Genomic DNA, 15,758 nt, shown 5'->3' on the forward strand with positions numbered 1-15,758 from the left:
CTGTGTGATTTCTTCTTGTCAGGCTATCTCAAGTCCAAGGTATACACACCGACCTCAAAACCTTGACACCCTCAAGGATGCCATTCGCCACGAAATTGCCACTATTCTCCTTGAAATGGCCGAATGAGTTATGCGAACATTCACAAATTGTCTCAAAGAGTGCATCGCTAATGATGGCAACCACCTTGAAGACAAAATTTTTAAAACACAGTGAAAAAAATCTATTTATATACCTTTTCTTGTATAACCCAACCTCTCCTCTATAGAGTCTTTCATGTCAAGCCAAGACCTTTCTCTAACATTATTGCCTGTTCATATGAAGCTAATCACATGCTGTCAGTGCTTCCACTTAAATCTTAATCATTTTAAGGCACTCCCACTATCAATTGATTATCTGCCCTTTTGTTCTTCATTTATTTTCTGCTGTTGAACTTTGTGCTGATACTTGCTATTTTTTGGCATTGTTACTGATTCCATTTTTCTGACAATTCACATTTAAAGTATTTTCCTTCTTTCTGCTCTGCAACAGAAAGTCTCATGCATGGCCATGTGCATAATGTTGATCCATAAAAGAACAACCAAACACTGTAATTGTCTCACAAAAATCCCTGGTATCGCTGATATATTTGTTGTGTGGTTGAGTCTTAATCAAAATCTAGAATGTGATTTTAATTGCTATTCAATTAAGTTATATTTAAAGTTTACACTGTCTAACTTTATTGATTATACAATTAATTTAAAGTTTCCTGTTAACTTTAGGGCAGCATGGTGGTGCAGTGGTAGCGCTGCTGCCTCGCAGTAAAGAGACCTGGGTTCACTTCCTGGGTCCTCCCTGCATGAAGTTTGCATGTTCTCCCCGTGTCTGTGTGGGTTTCCTCCGGGTGCTTTGGTTTCCTCCCACAGTCCAAAGACATCCAGGTTAAGTGCATTGGCGATCCTAAATTGTCCCTAGTGTGTGCTTGGTGTGTGTGTGTGCCATGCAGTTGGCTGGCACCCTGCCCGGGATTTGTTCCTGTGTTGGCTGGGATTGGCTCCAGCAGACCCCCGTGACCCTGTGTCAGGATATAGCAGGATGGATGAATGGATGGTAACTTTAATGGCACTTCTACACTTCAGACTTACTTGTTGTTCATTTGAATAGACACATGAGGGCACTATTTACCTACATTTTGCATCCTGAAACAGAACACAAGCCTTTTCTCGATTGGTTTGGCTCATTTCCTGAAACCGAGATGACATTCTCAAAATAACATGGACAAATCTCCAAACCACCTTGCAATTGTTCACAACAGAATGTCATTTTTTATTGGTTTAATCAAATTGCAAATGCTTTAGTACATGTCTCAAGTGACTCTGTGCTTCTTTTCAAATGATTATGTACAAGTAGCTACAGTTAGCACAATGAGCCCACATTTAGCACATTTTCCAAATAAATAGATCTTGCCGATCTAAACTGATTAGTTGATTTTTCAGTGAAATGGTCACTCACTCCAAAACATATCAGCATGGTTTCATTGTGTAAGTCATCATGTGCACAATTGTCTGTTCAACTGTCAAAATTAGTCAAAGATATAATACCATGAAAGAATATCTTGGAACATTTGATAAAGTTATGACAGTACTTGACAATCAATCAGGTGAAATTAGAACTAACGAAGGAGCAGTTTCCCACATCTCAGATGACCAATAAAACAGGTTGTTCAGATACCTGACAGGTGTTGTCTATGATTATGACTGCTGCCAAAAGTATATAGACAGAGCTTGGCGCGGGGCCAGTTTCATTTGCAGTGTGAACATGGAAGCACCTCGCCAAGTACAACAGCAACTTCCTGCTCGAGGAAGAGGAGGAAGAAGAAGAGGAAGAGGAGGAGTGAGAATGCGTGGAGGAATAGGGGGAAGAGGCCGAGGAGCACGGAGGCACCATGATGTCCCAGATGAAATCCGGGCCACCCTTATTGACCACGTCATAAACCATCGCCTCACAATTGCAGAGGCAGGTCGCCGAGTGCAGCCTAATGTGCCTCGGTCTACAGTCTCCTCCATCATCCAAACCTTTCGCAGGGAAAACAGGTACAGAACTATGCTATTGAACTATTCAGTGTTGGTGTGTGTGTAGGCCTAGAGTACTGTAATATCGTCATGTGATGTTATATGATACTATAAAAATGACAAAGTCAAAAAAATGGAGAAAATACTGTGAATAGTATTCCAGTCACTGTGCAGTGCATCACACTTCTAGTACCATAAGACAGCAGTACAATTACATTGGTAACTCATTTTGTAACAAATTTACAGTGTTGACCTTTGACTTGTATGTCTAGGATTGGACGACAGCCTCAAGTGGGTGGCAGAAGAAAACTTCTAAATGAACAACAAGAACAAGAAATATGCAACATGGTCATTGCAAATAATGCCATCACACTGAGACAGATTCGTAATGCAATCCTGCTAGACAATGTAATGTTCCAAAATATAAACTCTATCAGCATCTCCACAATAGACCGGGTATTGAAGAAACATCAGATGACCATGAAACAGATTTACAGGGTACCATTTGAGAGAAACTCTGACAGAGTGAAAGGGCTGCGGTACCAGTATGTGCATGTAAGTCAACTACTGGTTGTCTATCATTGTAACACTATTACAGTAAGACATGGTTACCACTGTTTTTTTGTTTTGCGTTATCCTTTTCACCTTCAGAATCCAGCTTTGTGTGACTAGAGCATTTTTCCTAGAAATTGTCTTCAGTTTCCCACTCCCTGTTTGTACAGTACTTTAGATCCTCCCTGCAGTATCTGTCTCTACTTGACTGATTAGATTTATTTCTATTCTATTGTAGAGAATTATGGCATTAGAAGGCAACGAAACCCCTCACATCCTAGTGTTCGTTGATGAAGCTGGCTTCAACCTGGCCAAAGGTCGAAGGCGTGGCCGTAACATCATTGGCCACCGAGCCACTGTGGATGTCCCAGGCCAGCGAGGAGCAAATATAACAATGTGTGCCGCTATATCAGAAAGAGGTGTGGCCACACACATTCCCAGTTTAGGGCCCTACAATACACAAAAGCTCCTCAATTTTTTGGACCACCTTTATACTGATCTGATCCCAGAAAATGAGAGAGGTGTAGAAGGACCTCAGCTACCACATTATGTCATTGTGTGGGATAATGTGAACTTCCACCGCCCACGCATCAGAACCTGGTTCACCACCCATCCCCGGATGCTAATGGAGTTTCTTCCACCTTACTCTTCTTTCCTGAATCCAATTGAGGAGTTTTTTCAGCTTGGAGGTGGAGGGTGTATGAGCATCAGGCTCAAGACCAGAGGGCCCTGCTGCATGCAATGGATGCTGCATGTGAGGACATCACAGGGGATCAATGTAGGGGATGGTTGAGACATTCACGCCGTTTCTTCCCTCGCTGCATCGCACGAGAAAATATCCGTTGCGATGTGGATGAGAATTTATGGCCTGACAGAGAGCAGCGCGTCGATGGCCAGGAGGATGAGGATGGTGGCCAGGAAAGAGAGGGTGACAATGGCGACCACTGAAAATATTACTGTGCTATAGTTCTGAGACTTTATTTACAGTATGGTGGGCTAGAGTTTTTTTGGTTTTCTTTGTTTGTGTTTATAACTGTTCACATTTACAGAATCCTGTATATGTTTTCTTTCCACAGTATGTTCTCTAATGTTAACATTTCTTTGTACGAATAAAAATGTTTACAGTTTCCTTGAGTATGAGTGGTTTATTGGAGGCTGATTTTACTGTAAAATCTTTTGGTTTTATTCATAGTGGTATTCTGTTGCTAGACCTGTGCCTCAGTGACAAAACGTCTAAGCATTTTGACTTGCAGTGCTTAAACAATGCCAAAGGTATAATGCATTTTGGGGGCATTGACTATTTATATGGGAAGGATATTTAGTTTTGACACATGGATAAACTCTTTTGGGAGAGATATGAGCTTTTGCAGGGGATCCATGGTGTTGTGCTAAACCATCCGGGGTATTCTGACAAAAGCACTAAATGAATGCACATGTGCCAAGGCAATTGAGAAGGATCTGTGCTATTCTGACTGTACTGACCTTTTATATGGGAAAGGAATCTGGTTTTGAAGCATGGATGAAGAGTTTGGGGTAAGATATTTGTTTTGCTAGTGAGCTATAATGTTGGGCAGCACTGTAAGACTGTTTGGCCAAATGACCTTATGGTTTTGAGAATGTCATCTCGGTTTCAAGAAATGAGCCAAACCAATCGAGAAAAACTGTAATAAAAATGAAGTGTGTTGAATATTTTGTAGCATTTTGAGCAAAAGGATGACAATGTTCACTGGCCAGCTGTGCATGTTGTACACCTACATACAAAAATAACATTACTACATACAAAAGAAACATGTTGCTTGCATGATTGAACTGCAGCATCAGCTCAGAATGATGACTAGTGGTCAACTGAAATAAGACTGACAAGTGCAATGATAAAACAATGCATGTTTCCAGTCAATTATACCTTTGAGCCAGGGTACCAATCTCACCAGCTGTACAGAAAAATAGTTTACCAAAAAAAGAACAGCTTAAAGCCCAGCTAGCCAAACCCAAAAACACCATAACCATGACTGACTTTGGCAATGGGATTTTTATCACAATAAAATGCTGCAACATAGATAAAGACTGACATAAAATCAGTGATAGTACAGACAAAAAATCTTAAAACCAGGCATACAGTTGAGAGCTTTGCCAAGAAGCTAACTGCTGCTGTGTAGACATAAAGAATCATAGGCAAAAATATACAGTAGTGACAAGTATCCATGATAATACCAGAACATTATGGTCTCTAATTTAGGCATCTCATTAGTTTGGGTTTTGCTTGTACACTGCAAGTCACAGCCAATGACATATTTAATGTGTATTTTGTTTATTTTATTTTATCCTGGGCAATTTATCCTTCTATTATAGTCAGTAACAACATTAAACTTGTCCCTGTCCTGTGAATCAATATAGGTGAATCTTACAATATTGTTCATGCTGAACTCACATATCTAATCAGGCTTTTAAGTGACACACAATTACAATAAGAGCATATTTGCACTCACCTAAAAGGTAGAAGTGTACAATTTACTGCTGCATTTGGCCCCAGGAATATCCCTACTTAAGGGTCCAGCAGAAGCATACTGAGATTCCTCTTGCCTTGGTATTGCTTTTCCATTTCAGAAATGTCCAGATAAAATTGTTTAACATGATTGTTGCTTGCTGTTCTGAGATTTCCAGGAAAAAAAGATCCTGATGGGAATCCAAGAAATGTAAGCATTTTTAAAGATGTTGTGGTAAAGTGTGGTCTGAGGCAGATTAGTGCAGGTAATAGTGCAGCTCAGACTTGATCAATGTGGGTGTGTGGGAGAAAAGCCATAGAGCCGGCTGCACCTTCTCGGTGCTCCGTGCCATGTTAACAAGGCACCTACAGTAATGGGGCTATAAAGAGTCTGAGGAAAAGGAAATGGGAGAGAAGAATCAACAAATATATGCACTCTTTTGCCCCACTCTTGTTGTTTCTGAGTCATTATTGCACTAGTCTGTCCTGGTCATGACTAGAGATAAGTGAACCTGGATGAATTCGCTTCACCTCGAGTTTAGCAACATCACAGAAATGATTGCAAATGTTTCCAATTTCCATGAAATGCATTGAAGTCAATGAGGAAAGAGGAACCGAACTACTGTAGTTTTGAGTGGATTACAATGATGCCTCAAACGACAAAACAACAGAAAGGGAAAGAATACCACAAACAAAATACAACAAACTGCCTCAAACTAACAATGAGTAAATAAAATATAAATCATTGCATTGAGAGAGTGCTACGCTAGGGGCACACATTGGCCATGCCACGAAGCGGCAGCATAGAACTGGCCTGTTCCATTGTTTGAAGTCATGGCTCACGGGCACAGTGGGAATATCTTTTTTCTTTCCCATTTATCTGTACAAGTGCCTCGCACTTTCTTCTATCAAGAACAGTGAAATGTCTTGTAAATAGTAATAAATATTTTGCTTTTATTATTTAACAGCATGTCCTGAAAATTCTAAGGAGGTCACGGGAAGGAGAGGGGTTCCTTTAAGGCTTGTTTGAGTTTGTTGCTAGGCGCATGGATAACCTGCATGCATAATTAGCCATGCAGTGCTGGCACAAAGGGATCAGTGTTATCAGTTTTTTACTTATTTTTATTGAACACATGCGGAATGGAAATCTGGCAGTTATTTCTCAAACTTCAGGACAAAGTTTTACCTTTTTAAGTTCACTGGCAACCCACATTTGAAGAAGTTGGGGGTTTTAAATGAGTGAAAGAAACAAGTGCGGTTAGAGGCGGGGAAATGTATTGGGCAGCACTGTTAGGTGCACAGGGTGGGAGGGGGTGGTTTCAGCACTTGTCAGTAGTTGATATCACATTATTTCCTTCTGTGATTGCGACACAGTGTTGGCCAAGTTGGCAAATCTTACAGTAGACATGCGTGAAAGTTCTGTGCATGGCTGCTACAGCTCTATGATGTCACATTGGCCTTGTTAAACATCATGGGGCACTTGTAAAAAAATGTTAGCCTAAGCAAGCTGCACAGCGATTTTCCAGGAAAGTGTTCACCAAACAAATTCGTGTAATAAGAGGCCTGAGGTGCTGTGCTCATTTTAAATAACTAATCACGCCCCACAAGACTGCAGGGTCTAATCGGGCATGAGCACCCTTTGCTCCGAGGATGGCTGGGGGTGCTTACCTGATTGTGAAGACACGTGCGAGTGAGCACGTCAGGCAGGTGCCTCATTAATTCTTTGGATGGCGAGGCATGTTCACACCTGTGCTCCAATAGGAGCACTGGTATAAAGGGAGCTTGCACGGGACAGAAGGAGAGAGAAGAAAGACAGAGTAGAAGCAAAGCCATGAGAACAGCACTGGGGTGGAGCGATAGGACCAGACAGCCAGTATGGAGAAAGGCAGCGTGGTTGTAGGCCCTACGAAGGAGCAAAGGAGTGATGCTCTAGTGGTGGATTGTCCCCACTGAATAGTTTTAGTGGATTGGCTACGATTGAGGTGGCGTTATCTCTAGTGATCCAAGGTATGCTGGAGAAGAAAGACAAGAGGACAACTGACCCCGAGCAGTCTGACCAACACCATTTGTGGCAGCCAAGATGGGGGTTGGGTTGGTGAGGACCGCGGCTGCTGAAGTTTCCACCAGTTGAGTGACCAATGGGTATGCTGGGGAAATGAAAAGGGCATTGTGCTGGGCTCAACTTTGAGCAGAAGGAACACTGAGCCAATGACTGTTGATTCTTATTCTCATTTTAAGTCTTGCTTTTAAACTCATTGATTTTCACTGTTTTTTAATTATTTATTAAAAATCTGCACTACACTGTTTATTTGGACACTTTTGTTTTTTGATGGTTTTAAAAAAAGCACCAAGGCACTTTTACACCTACTCCTTGCTATGTCTATGTGTTGTGTCCTCATGCACTGACTCATCTCTCAGGTACATTATAATTGGCAGCAATTTACAAGAGGCTCCCTAGATCAACTGGTAGGGTGAAGCCCATCCACACCATCACAATTTGCTGTAAAGTTAGGTGAAATTCGATGATCAACAGTAGTAATGACTATTGATACCAATGTCCTGGGTTCAAAAAGAGATGCCAAGGCTGCAGGCAACCTGGGCATCACCGCTATAATCACACTTTGATATTTGGACACCAACTAGCATGTGCCTCAAACAGAGAATAAGCTGTCTCAGCATGTCCAAATGTGTTACAGTTTGCAAATTCTGGCACAACAGACTTATTTTATGCCTTTTTAGAAAGTTATAAAATGTTTACAAACAGCAATAAAAATATTTTAATCCTGAATTTAACTTAAAGAAACTGTACACTTTATTAAGAGTTTATATGCTTAATCTTTACAGTGTGGGAGATGACCCAGACACAGACAGGCGGACACATTCAAATCACCCACAACACGTTTATTATACATTATTAATACTAATATATAAGTGCACACAAACCCCTATAAGTCCCCAAAGTCCAGGCCACTGAAATCAATGCCTTCCTTCAGGCCGCCTCCTTGCCTCCTCCAAGACTTTGTCCTTCTCTCCCAACTCCAGCCATCGAATGGAGGGAGGCGGCCCCTTTTGTAATCACCCAGATGTGCTCCTGGTGCCTCCCGGCAATCTTCCAACAGCACACCCCAGTGTGGCAGAAGTGCCGGCTGTGCAACCAGAAGCACTCCGGGTGTCCCCGATCCTCCTCCCCCCAGCACTTCCGGGTGTGGCGGAAGTGTTGAGGTCCAGGGCTCCAAAGGCATTGGGGCGCCCCCTGGCAGTTACCACGGGCCCCTACAGGGTTGAGCTTCCAAGCTCTGTACCCGTGGCCCACACAGGCACCAGGGCGGTCGCCCCCACGTGGTCTGGGGAGGCGTGAGCCTTCCTCTGGTCCTCCTGGGCGTCCCAGCCGGATCGCCCCCTCAGCCATCTGTGACACAGTCTAAAGAAAATTTCTAACTACATTTCTGAAATCAGCATGAAAAAAGTGCTTTTAAGACATCCTTAAATTGTTCTGTGACAAAATCTTTGTTGATCAGTATTATCACCTGTATAATGAAGTTTCACAGTTAATTAGTTTGCTTTGCATAGAGCATTCCTGCTATCCTTCCTGCCTATTGAATGATTCTTTGACATCACTTCAACAGTCACTCACTTGTACTTTAACGATTAGTGACCAAATAAATGCAATGAGTTATTTTGTGAAACTGCCAGATTCTCCTGGACTTTGACTCAGTTTTCTGACGATTGGATTGTTTCTTTTATTTTGCCCTATGGTGTGTGTATTTTTTTTTTCTGTGTCAGCATCCATGGAGCCAGATGAGCAAATCAAGCTTTTGTGAGCTTGACCATAGGCTAAGGAAACACACACACACACACACAACAGCTGATGCTTAAATGAGACTGGTCAGCCTTGCACACAAACAAATCTAGGGCTGCAGATGGTTGTCATTTTTCAGTGGACTGCATTGACAAGACAGAAGTAGTGAGATGGACAGCAGTGTTGTATAGTAACAAACCACACAATGTATTGAACTTGAGAATATTTTAAGAATATTTCTACTTTGCCTGAGTATAACATTTTCTGTCTACTTTCACATTTACCACTCTACACTCTGATATATTATGTTTGACACATTTGTTACTGTAATGTTAAACCAAAATAAAAAAATACACAGATACGCACAACGCTTTACACAGTGTATTATCTGAAATGATGGCTTCACCCTCTTTATAAACAGTCACTTCACAAACCGCAATCAAGCTGAATTTTTGCTTATATGAAGACCAATGTTCCCTCTAAGCTGAGTGCGTGAGCTTACACGAATTCAGAGCGTCGCTCATACTTCCCGCACATTGCTCATTCCGCCGGCATCGCTCGTACTTACCGCAAAAATTGGTGCTCATAAATTTTTGGCTTAAACAAAATGTTGCTCATAAACAATGTTTTTTGCTCACTATATGCTACTCCTTAGAGGGAACATTGATGAAGACTGAGTTTGGGACAGTGTGGACCAGTAACACCCAATCATCTACACAGTCAATCCAAGTACACAACTGCAGCGTGTGTAACAGAGCACAGCTAGACTTCTGCGACAGGGCTGAAGATATGCAATCCAAATCTCAGTCATACTTACAACTGAAGTTCCTGCATTCATAGGCTGTCCTAAGCAATGTGTATTTGTATATTTACATCATTATGGTTCACTCATCTTGTCAGGAGTGTTACTCAAATTCAAAAAAGCTGGGAAACCTTTAAAAAGAATAAAAGGACATTCCTTTCAATGTGAATACTGACATGATTAAGAGTAAGTACGGAGCTTTACTAAACCGTATTTAATGAAGTATAACCTAATTTGACGAACTAGCTGTGCTACAAAGCTAAGATGTGTTGAAATCGATGTAGATGTCAGTGTTAATATTTATAATGCAATGCATATGTCTCTGTTATTTATTATGTTGTTTGTTAAAGAATTCATAACAACAAGATCAAGATGCAAGATACCTTTATTGTCACTGTACAATACAATGAAATACTGTTTGGAGCAAGCCTATAGATGCCTTACATTAAAGTATATAAGAGTACATATTAAACTAAGTGGTAGTTTATGTTATAGGAAGGGGCAGTGATTGCTGTGCATTTAATAGGCTGATTGCTTTGGGATAAATGCTGTTCTTCAGCCTGGTAGTGCAGGCATGCAGGGCTCTGGGGCGCCTGCCAGAGTGCAGAAGAGTAAAAATGCTATGGCTGGGGAGGGTTGGATCTTTACAAATATTCTTTGATTTTCTGCTGCAGCAGGTAGTGAAGATATCTTCCAGTGATGGTATCTGAGTGCCAGTAATTCTTTGAGACGTTTTGATGATATGCTGGAGGCTTCCTGTTCTCAGGGGTGCAACTAGTATAACACACTGCAATGAAGTATGTGATGAAAAACTCTTTGGTGCCCCTGTAGAAGTTAACCAGCAGCTGTTGTCATAGTTGTGCTTTCATCAGGCTTCTCAGAAAGTAAAGCGCTCTTGGCCATTGCTGTTGTGTTTGTTGTCCATGACAGGTCCTGGCTGATGTGGACTCCCAAGAATCTGAAACTCTGGACTGTCTCCCATGCTTATTGGATGGTGACCACTATAGTTCAGTCTCCTGAAGTTCAGAATTAGTTCTATTGCTCTCTTGGAATTAAGTGCAAAATTGTTGTTCTGGTTCTAACTCTCCAGATTCTCAACCTCTTCTCTACAGGCTGCTTCATCATTATTGGAGATTAGGCCTATCACTGTGGTGTTGTCTGCAAACTTTATTATGGTGATAGTATCATGGGTGGTTTGCAGTTGTTTATGAAGAGTGAGTAAAGGAGAGGAGCTCAGTACACAGCCCTGCGGAACCCCAGTGATTCAGTGTTATAGATGATCAGAAGTGCTTACCAATAAGCATAGTTTGTAGTCTGTTTGTGAGAAAATCTAAAATCCAGTTACACAGGTGTGAGTTGAGACTTAAGCTGTTTATTTTGTTTTGGGGTGGTGTTGAACGCAGAGCTGTAGTGAATGAACAGCATCTGCATATAGCTGTTCTTCTGCTCCAGGTGGGTAGTGTGAGGGGCAAATCATACAGTGTACTCAGTTAACCTGTTTGCCCTGTAAGCAAACTGGTATTGGTCCAGGGTTGTGGGGATGTTGCTCTTAATGTGCCTGAAGTCGTTCAAAGCACTTCACAATAATGGTGGTCAGGGCAACCGGTTGATAATCTCTCAGAGACCTCACCACTGCCTATTTCAGAATAGGGATAATTGTATCGGACTGGAGGCAAGTGGGGACAGTGGCCTGTTCTAAAGAAATATTAAATAGGCTGGTGAACACTGCTGTCAGATGTTCTGCACAATGCTTCTGGACCCAACCAGGAACACAAACAGGGTCAGCTGCCTCATTATGGTTAATGTGGCTTACAGCCAAAATCACCTCATGTGCATTTAGCACCAGAGTGTATAATGGGGCCTCTTGCAGGGTTAGTTTGATGATAGGTTAGTTGCTGTCCTTGTCAAACCATGTAAAGTGATTGAGGTCATCAGGAAGCAATGAGTTTCCAATGTTGGTTCAGCAGGTGTTACCCTTGTAGTCTGTGATGGGCCTAATCCCCTGCCACTTGCGTTGGGAGTCAGAGCTGTTAAAATGCTCCTCTATTTTTGATTTTGTAGCAGCGCTTTGCTTACTTAATGCAAACAATGTTATGTGGTTTCAATAGGTCTTGGACCTTTCTGGTTCATCCAGGGTATCCTGATAGGGAAAGTACAGATGTTTTTAGTCATAGTGACATTGTCCCTGCGGAAGTTAATTTAGGATAAGACAGAGGAGGTATAGGCATTTAAGTCCATGTGATTGTCCTTTGTAGCTGCCTGTTTGAACAGTTCCCAGTTGGTATCATCGAAGCAGTCCTGTAATTGCCAGACTCTGACTCCAGACACTTAAGACTTTCTCCTGGTGATAAGGGGTTTGTATGCAGGAGTCAAGAACAAAGAAATGTGATCAGATCGGCTGAGATGGGGGAAGGTGATGTTGTATAAGCATTCCTATATGCAGTATACAGTATGTGATCCAACATATTATCCCCTCTTCTTGGGAAAAGTGCAGTTTGCCTGTTCAGCATTGTTTAAAACACTCAACACCCACACTTGAGAAAAGTAGAGATACCCATTTGGGGAGGACAGTTTTAAGGTTGGCATGATTAAAATTTCCCGCTAAGATAAACATGCCGTCTGGATGAAAATTTTGCAGACAGTTCATAGCATCGTGCAGTTTAATCAATGCCAGCTTGACATTAGCTTGTGGAGGGATATAAACTGCGGTGTGAAACACGACTGTAAATTCCCTCGGCTGATAAAAAGGTCTGCACTTCACTGTTATGAATTCTAAGTCTGGAGAGCAGTATTGTTCAGTAATGACGGTGGAGATGTACCAAGCATTATTTACATATATGCACACCCCGGCGCCTTTGTCCTTACTGTATTTAGCAGTCAGATCCGAGCAGTAAACAGTCCAGTCTGCAAGTATAACATAGCATTGGGGAATTTAGCGTTCAGCCAGGTTTTGATGAAAAAACAGGCAAACTTGTTCATCCTGTAGGACGAAATCCACAGTCTAAGCTTGGCGATCTTGTTGACTATAGAATGGGTGTTTGCGACGAATAGGCTGGGTAGAGTAATTGAGATCTATCAGTCTGGTAAAGGTTATAAAGCCATTTCTAAAGCTTTGGGACTCCAGCGAACGACAGTGAGAGCCATTATCCACAAATGGCAAAAACATGGAACAGTGGTGAACCTTCCCAGGAGTGGCCGGCTGACCGAAATTACCCCAAGAGCGCAGAGACGACTCATCCGAGAGGTCACAAAAGACCCCAGGACAACATCTAAAGAACTGCAGGCCTCACTTACCTCAATTAAGGTCAGTGTTCACAACTCCACCATAAGAAAGAGACTGGGCAAAAACGGCCTGCATGGCAGATTTCCAAGATGCAAACCACTGTTAAGCATAAAGAACATTAGAGCTCGTCTCAATTTTGCTAAGAAACATCTCAATGATTGCCAAGACTTTTGGGAAAATACCTTGTGGACTGATGAGACAAAAGTTGAACTTTTTGGAAGGCAAATGTCCCGTTACATTTGGCGTAAAAGGAACACATCATTTCAGAAAAGAACATCATACCAACAGTAAAATATGGTGGTGGTAGTGTGATGTTCTGGGGTTGTTTTGCTGCTTCAGGACCTGGAAGGCTTGCTGTGATAGATGGAACCATGAATTCTACTGTCTACCAAAAAATCCTAAAGGAGAATGTCCGGCCATCTGTTCGTCAACTCAAGCTGAAGTGATCTTGGGTGCTGCAACAGGACAATGACCCAAAACACACCAGCAAATCCACCTCTGAATGGCTGAAGAAAAACAAAATGAAGACTTTGGAGTGGCCTAGTCAAACTCCTGACCTGAATCCAATTGAGATGCTATGGCATGACCTTAAAAAGGCGGTTCATGCTAGAAAACCCTCAAATAAAGCTGAATTACAACAATTCTGTAAAGATGAGTGGGCCAAAATTCCTCCAGAGCGCTGTAAAAGACTCATTGCAAGTTATCGCAAACGCTTGATTGCAGTTATTGCTGCTAAGGGTGGCCCAACCAGTTATTAGGTTCAGGGGGCAATTACGTTTTTACACAGGGCCATGTAGGTTTGGATTTTTTCTCCTAAATAATAAAACCATTATTTAAAACTGCATTTTGTGTTTACTTGTGTTATATTTGACTAATGGTTAAATGTGTTTGATGATGAGAAACATTTTGTGTGACAAACATGCAAAAGAATAAGAAATCAGGAAGGGGGCAAATAGTTTTTCACACCACTGTATATAGTGATGGACAGCTGGGGCCCTTTCCTGGCTGGGAAGCCATTGTAATTGTAGATGTACACCTGGCACTGCGCCTAACATACCTACAGGGCTCCCATGGGAGCTGGGAGTCTGCCACAGCAGTTTTGGGATCCATTGGAGCCACCAGGGGGTGCTCCAGATCCCTACTTTGGGCTTTCACCACACCTGCGTGTGATTCCAGATCTCCCTAACGAGCCACCTGGAGTACTCCCATGAGCAGCTTAAAAGGAGCCACAGTTGGGAGGAAGATGATGAAGATAGTTGGAGGAGGAGAAGGAGGAGTGGAGGCAGATGGAAAAAGATAGAAAAAGATAGAGAAAAGAGAAGAAGATTGCTGTGTTGTGCTGTTTATTGTACATTTGGTACTGTGCTTAGTTTAGATGGGAGACTAATGAAAAGCATTCCTCACTTGGAAATAAAGCCATGTGTGTTTCAGAGACTTATGATATTTTTTTATATGAATGTATATAAAAACAAAGAGAGGTTCTGAACCAGGACAACAAAAATACACCAATTACCAAAGAACACACAAGAATGAGGTCAAAAAGGAGTACAAAGTTCAAAATCAGCAAAAATCAAACATGAATTGATTAAATTAAATCACAAGGCGGGTTTTAGAATCTGAGTAAGGAAGTAAACCTGGAATGACCCTTTTATTCTAATGAGTAATGGCTGCCAGGCACACAACCCCAGAAGCTACACCCCATACTGGGCAAAACCTGGCAATTGTGAGCAACAAAATGGCAGTGGAAAATGGCCCATATTAAAAATGAGCTTTAAAATGGAGCATTGAATTGAAAAATAATAGATTCTGTCAAATTCATTGGTGTCAAAAACCCCTAAAGTGATATGCAGCTAATTAATAGAGCTAGTAAATAACCTGTAAATAATTTACAAAAACAAAACCCAAATCACAGAACCCCTACTCAGTCCAGTACTTGAGCTAAGAGGGTAGGAAACAAATGGGTAAGCTGACACAAATTTAATTCCTTATGCCAAAACAAAAAGTTGTCTTCACTTTTATTCCAAATCAAATCAACCTTCCAAAAAAAGATTAAATTAATTTTTTAATATTTGAGGATAGCAGCTTTTTCCCAGACTGAGGGTTTGTTACCCTACGGGCTTTATCCAAAAGCTCATCTATGCTTTCCATTACGACTGATTTGTAATAAAAGTGTCTGCTAAGTGAATAAATCCAAATGTAAATGTAATAAGTTGCCCTTCATGTTAACCACTAGGCAGACAGGCCAAACCCAAAATAAAGACTCAGCTATGGCAAAACACCACTCAAACACTGAAAATGCTATAATTTAGTGTGGAGAGCTCAAACCCAAATAATTTCTATTGTTAGATGTATAGGTTTTTACTTGAACCAATTTCATAATTGCCCAATTTAGTAACTTATAAGCATTTTGATTTAGAAAAAAAATAATCCAGATAATCCAAAAATACCAGTCCTCATTGTTTATTTTTTTAAAATACCCATGAATATCTGCCAGTAACTTACATAGTGAAAAAGATCATTTTTCACTCCGCTTTGGGCTAGAAAGAGCAGATTTGGATGTTCTTCTGAAAAGCCATTGAAAACTCACATTGTGCCTGTGTAGTGGCCAGCAGTGTTTGACTCTGAAGCATTTCCAGCAACAATCAGCAAATAACCTCAGAGGGAGGGAAGGCAATGCGTTGGTTTGTAACATTAATATAGCTACATTTCATAAACTATCAAAAAAGAGTTTCTATTACCCCAAAATATAAAGTAGAAATAAATTGTTATATGTTATAATTTCAGCTTAGAA

General features: G+C 41.3%; 1 protein-coding gene across 1 annotated transcript; it reads left to right on the plus strand.

Annotated features, from left to right (window-relative positions):
• Positions 1-1,311: 1,311 nt before the first annotated feature.
• On the plus strand, positions 1,312-3,178 carry LOC120532851. Its single transcript, XM_039759283.1, has 2 exons — positions 1,312-2,070; positions 2,322-3,178. The coding sequence occupies exons 1-2, from the start codon at positions 1,796-1,798 to the stop codon at positions 2,719-2,721; spliced, it is 675 nt and encodes a 224-aa protein (XP_039615217.1). The 5' UTR covers positions 1,312-1,795; the 3' UTR covers positions 2,722-3,178.
• The last annotated feature ends 12,580 nt before the right edge of the window (positions 3,179-15,758 follow it).

The sequence above is a fragment of the Polypterus senegalus genome, chromosome 7, assembly GCF_016835505.1.
Source record: "Polypterus senegalus isolate Bchr_013 chromosome 7, ASM1683550v1, whole genome shotgun sequence".
NCBI classification, from domain to species: domain Eukaryota; kingdom Metazoa; phylum Chordata; class Cladistia; order Polypteriformes; family Polypteridae; genus Polypterus; species Polypterus senegalus.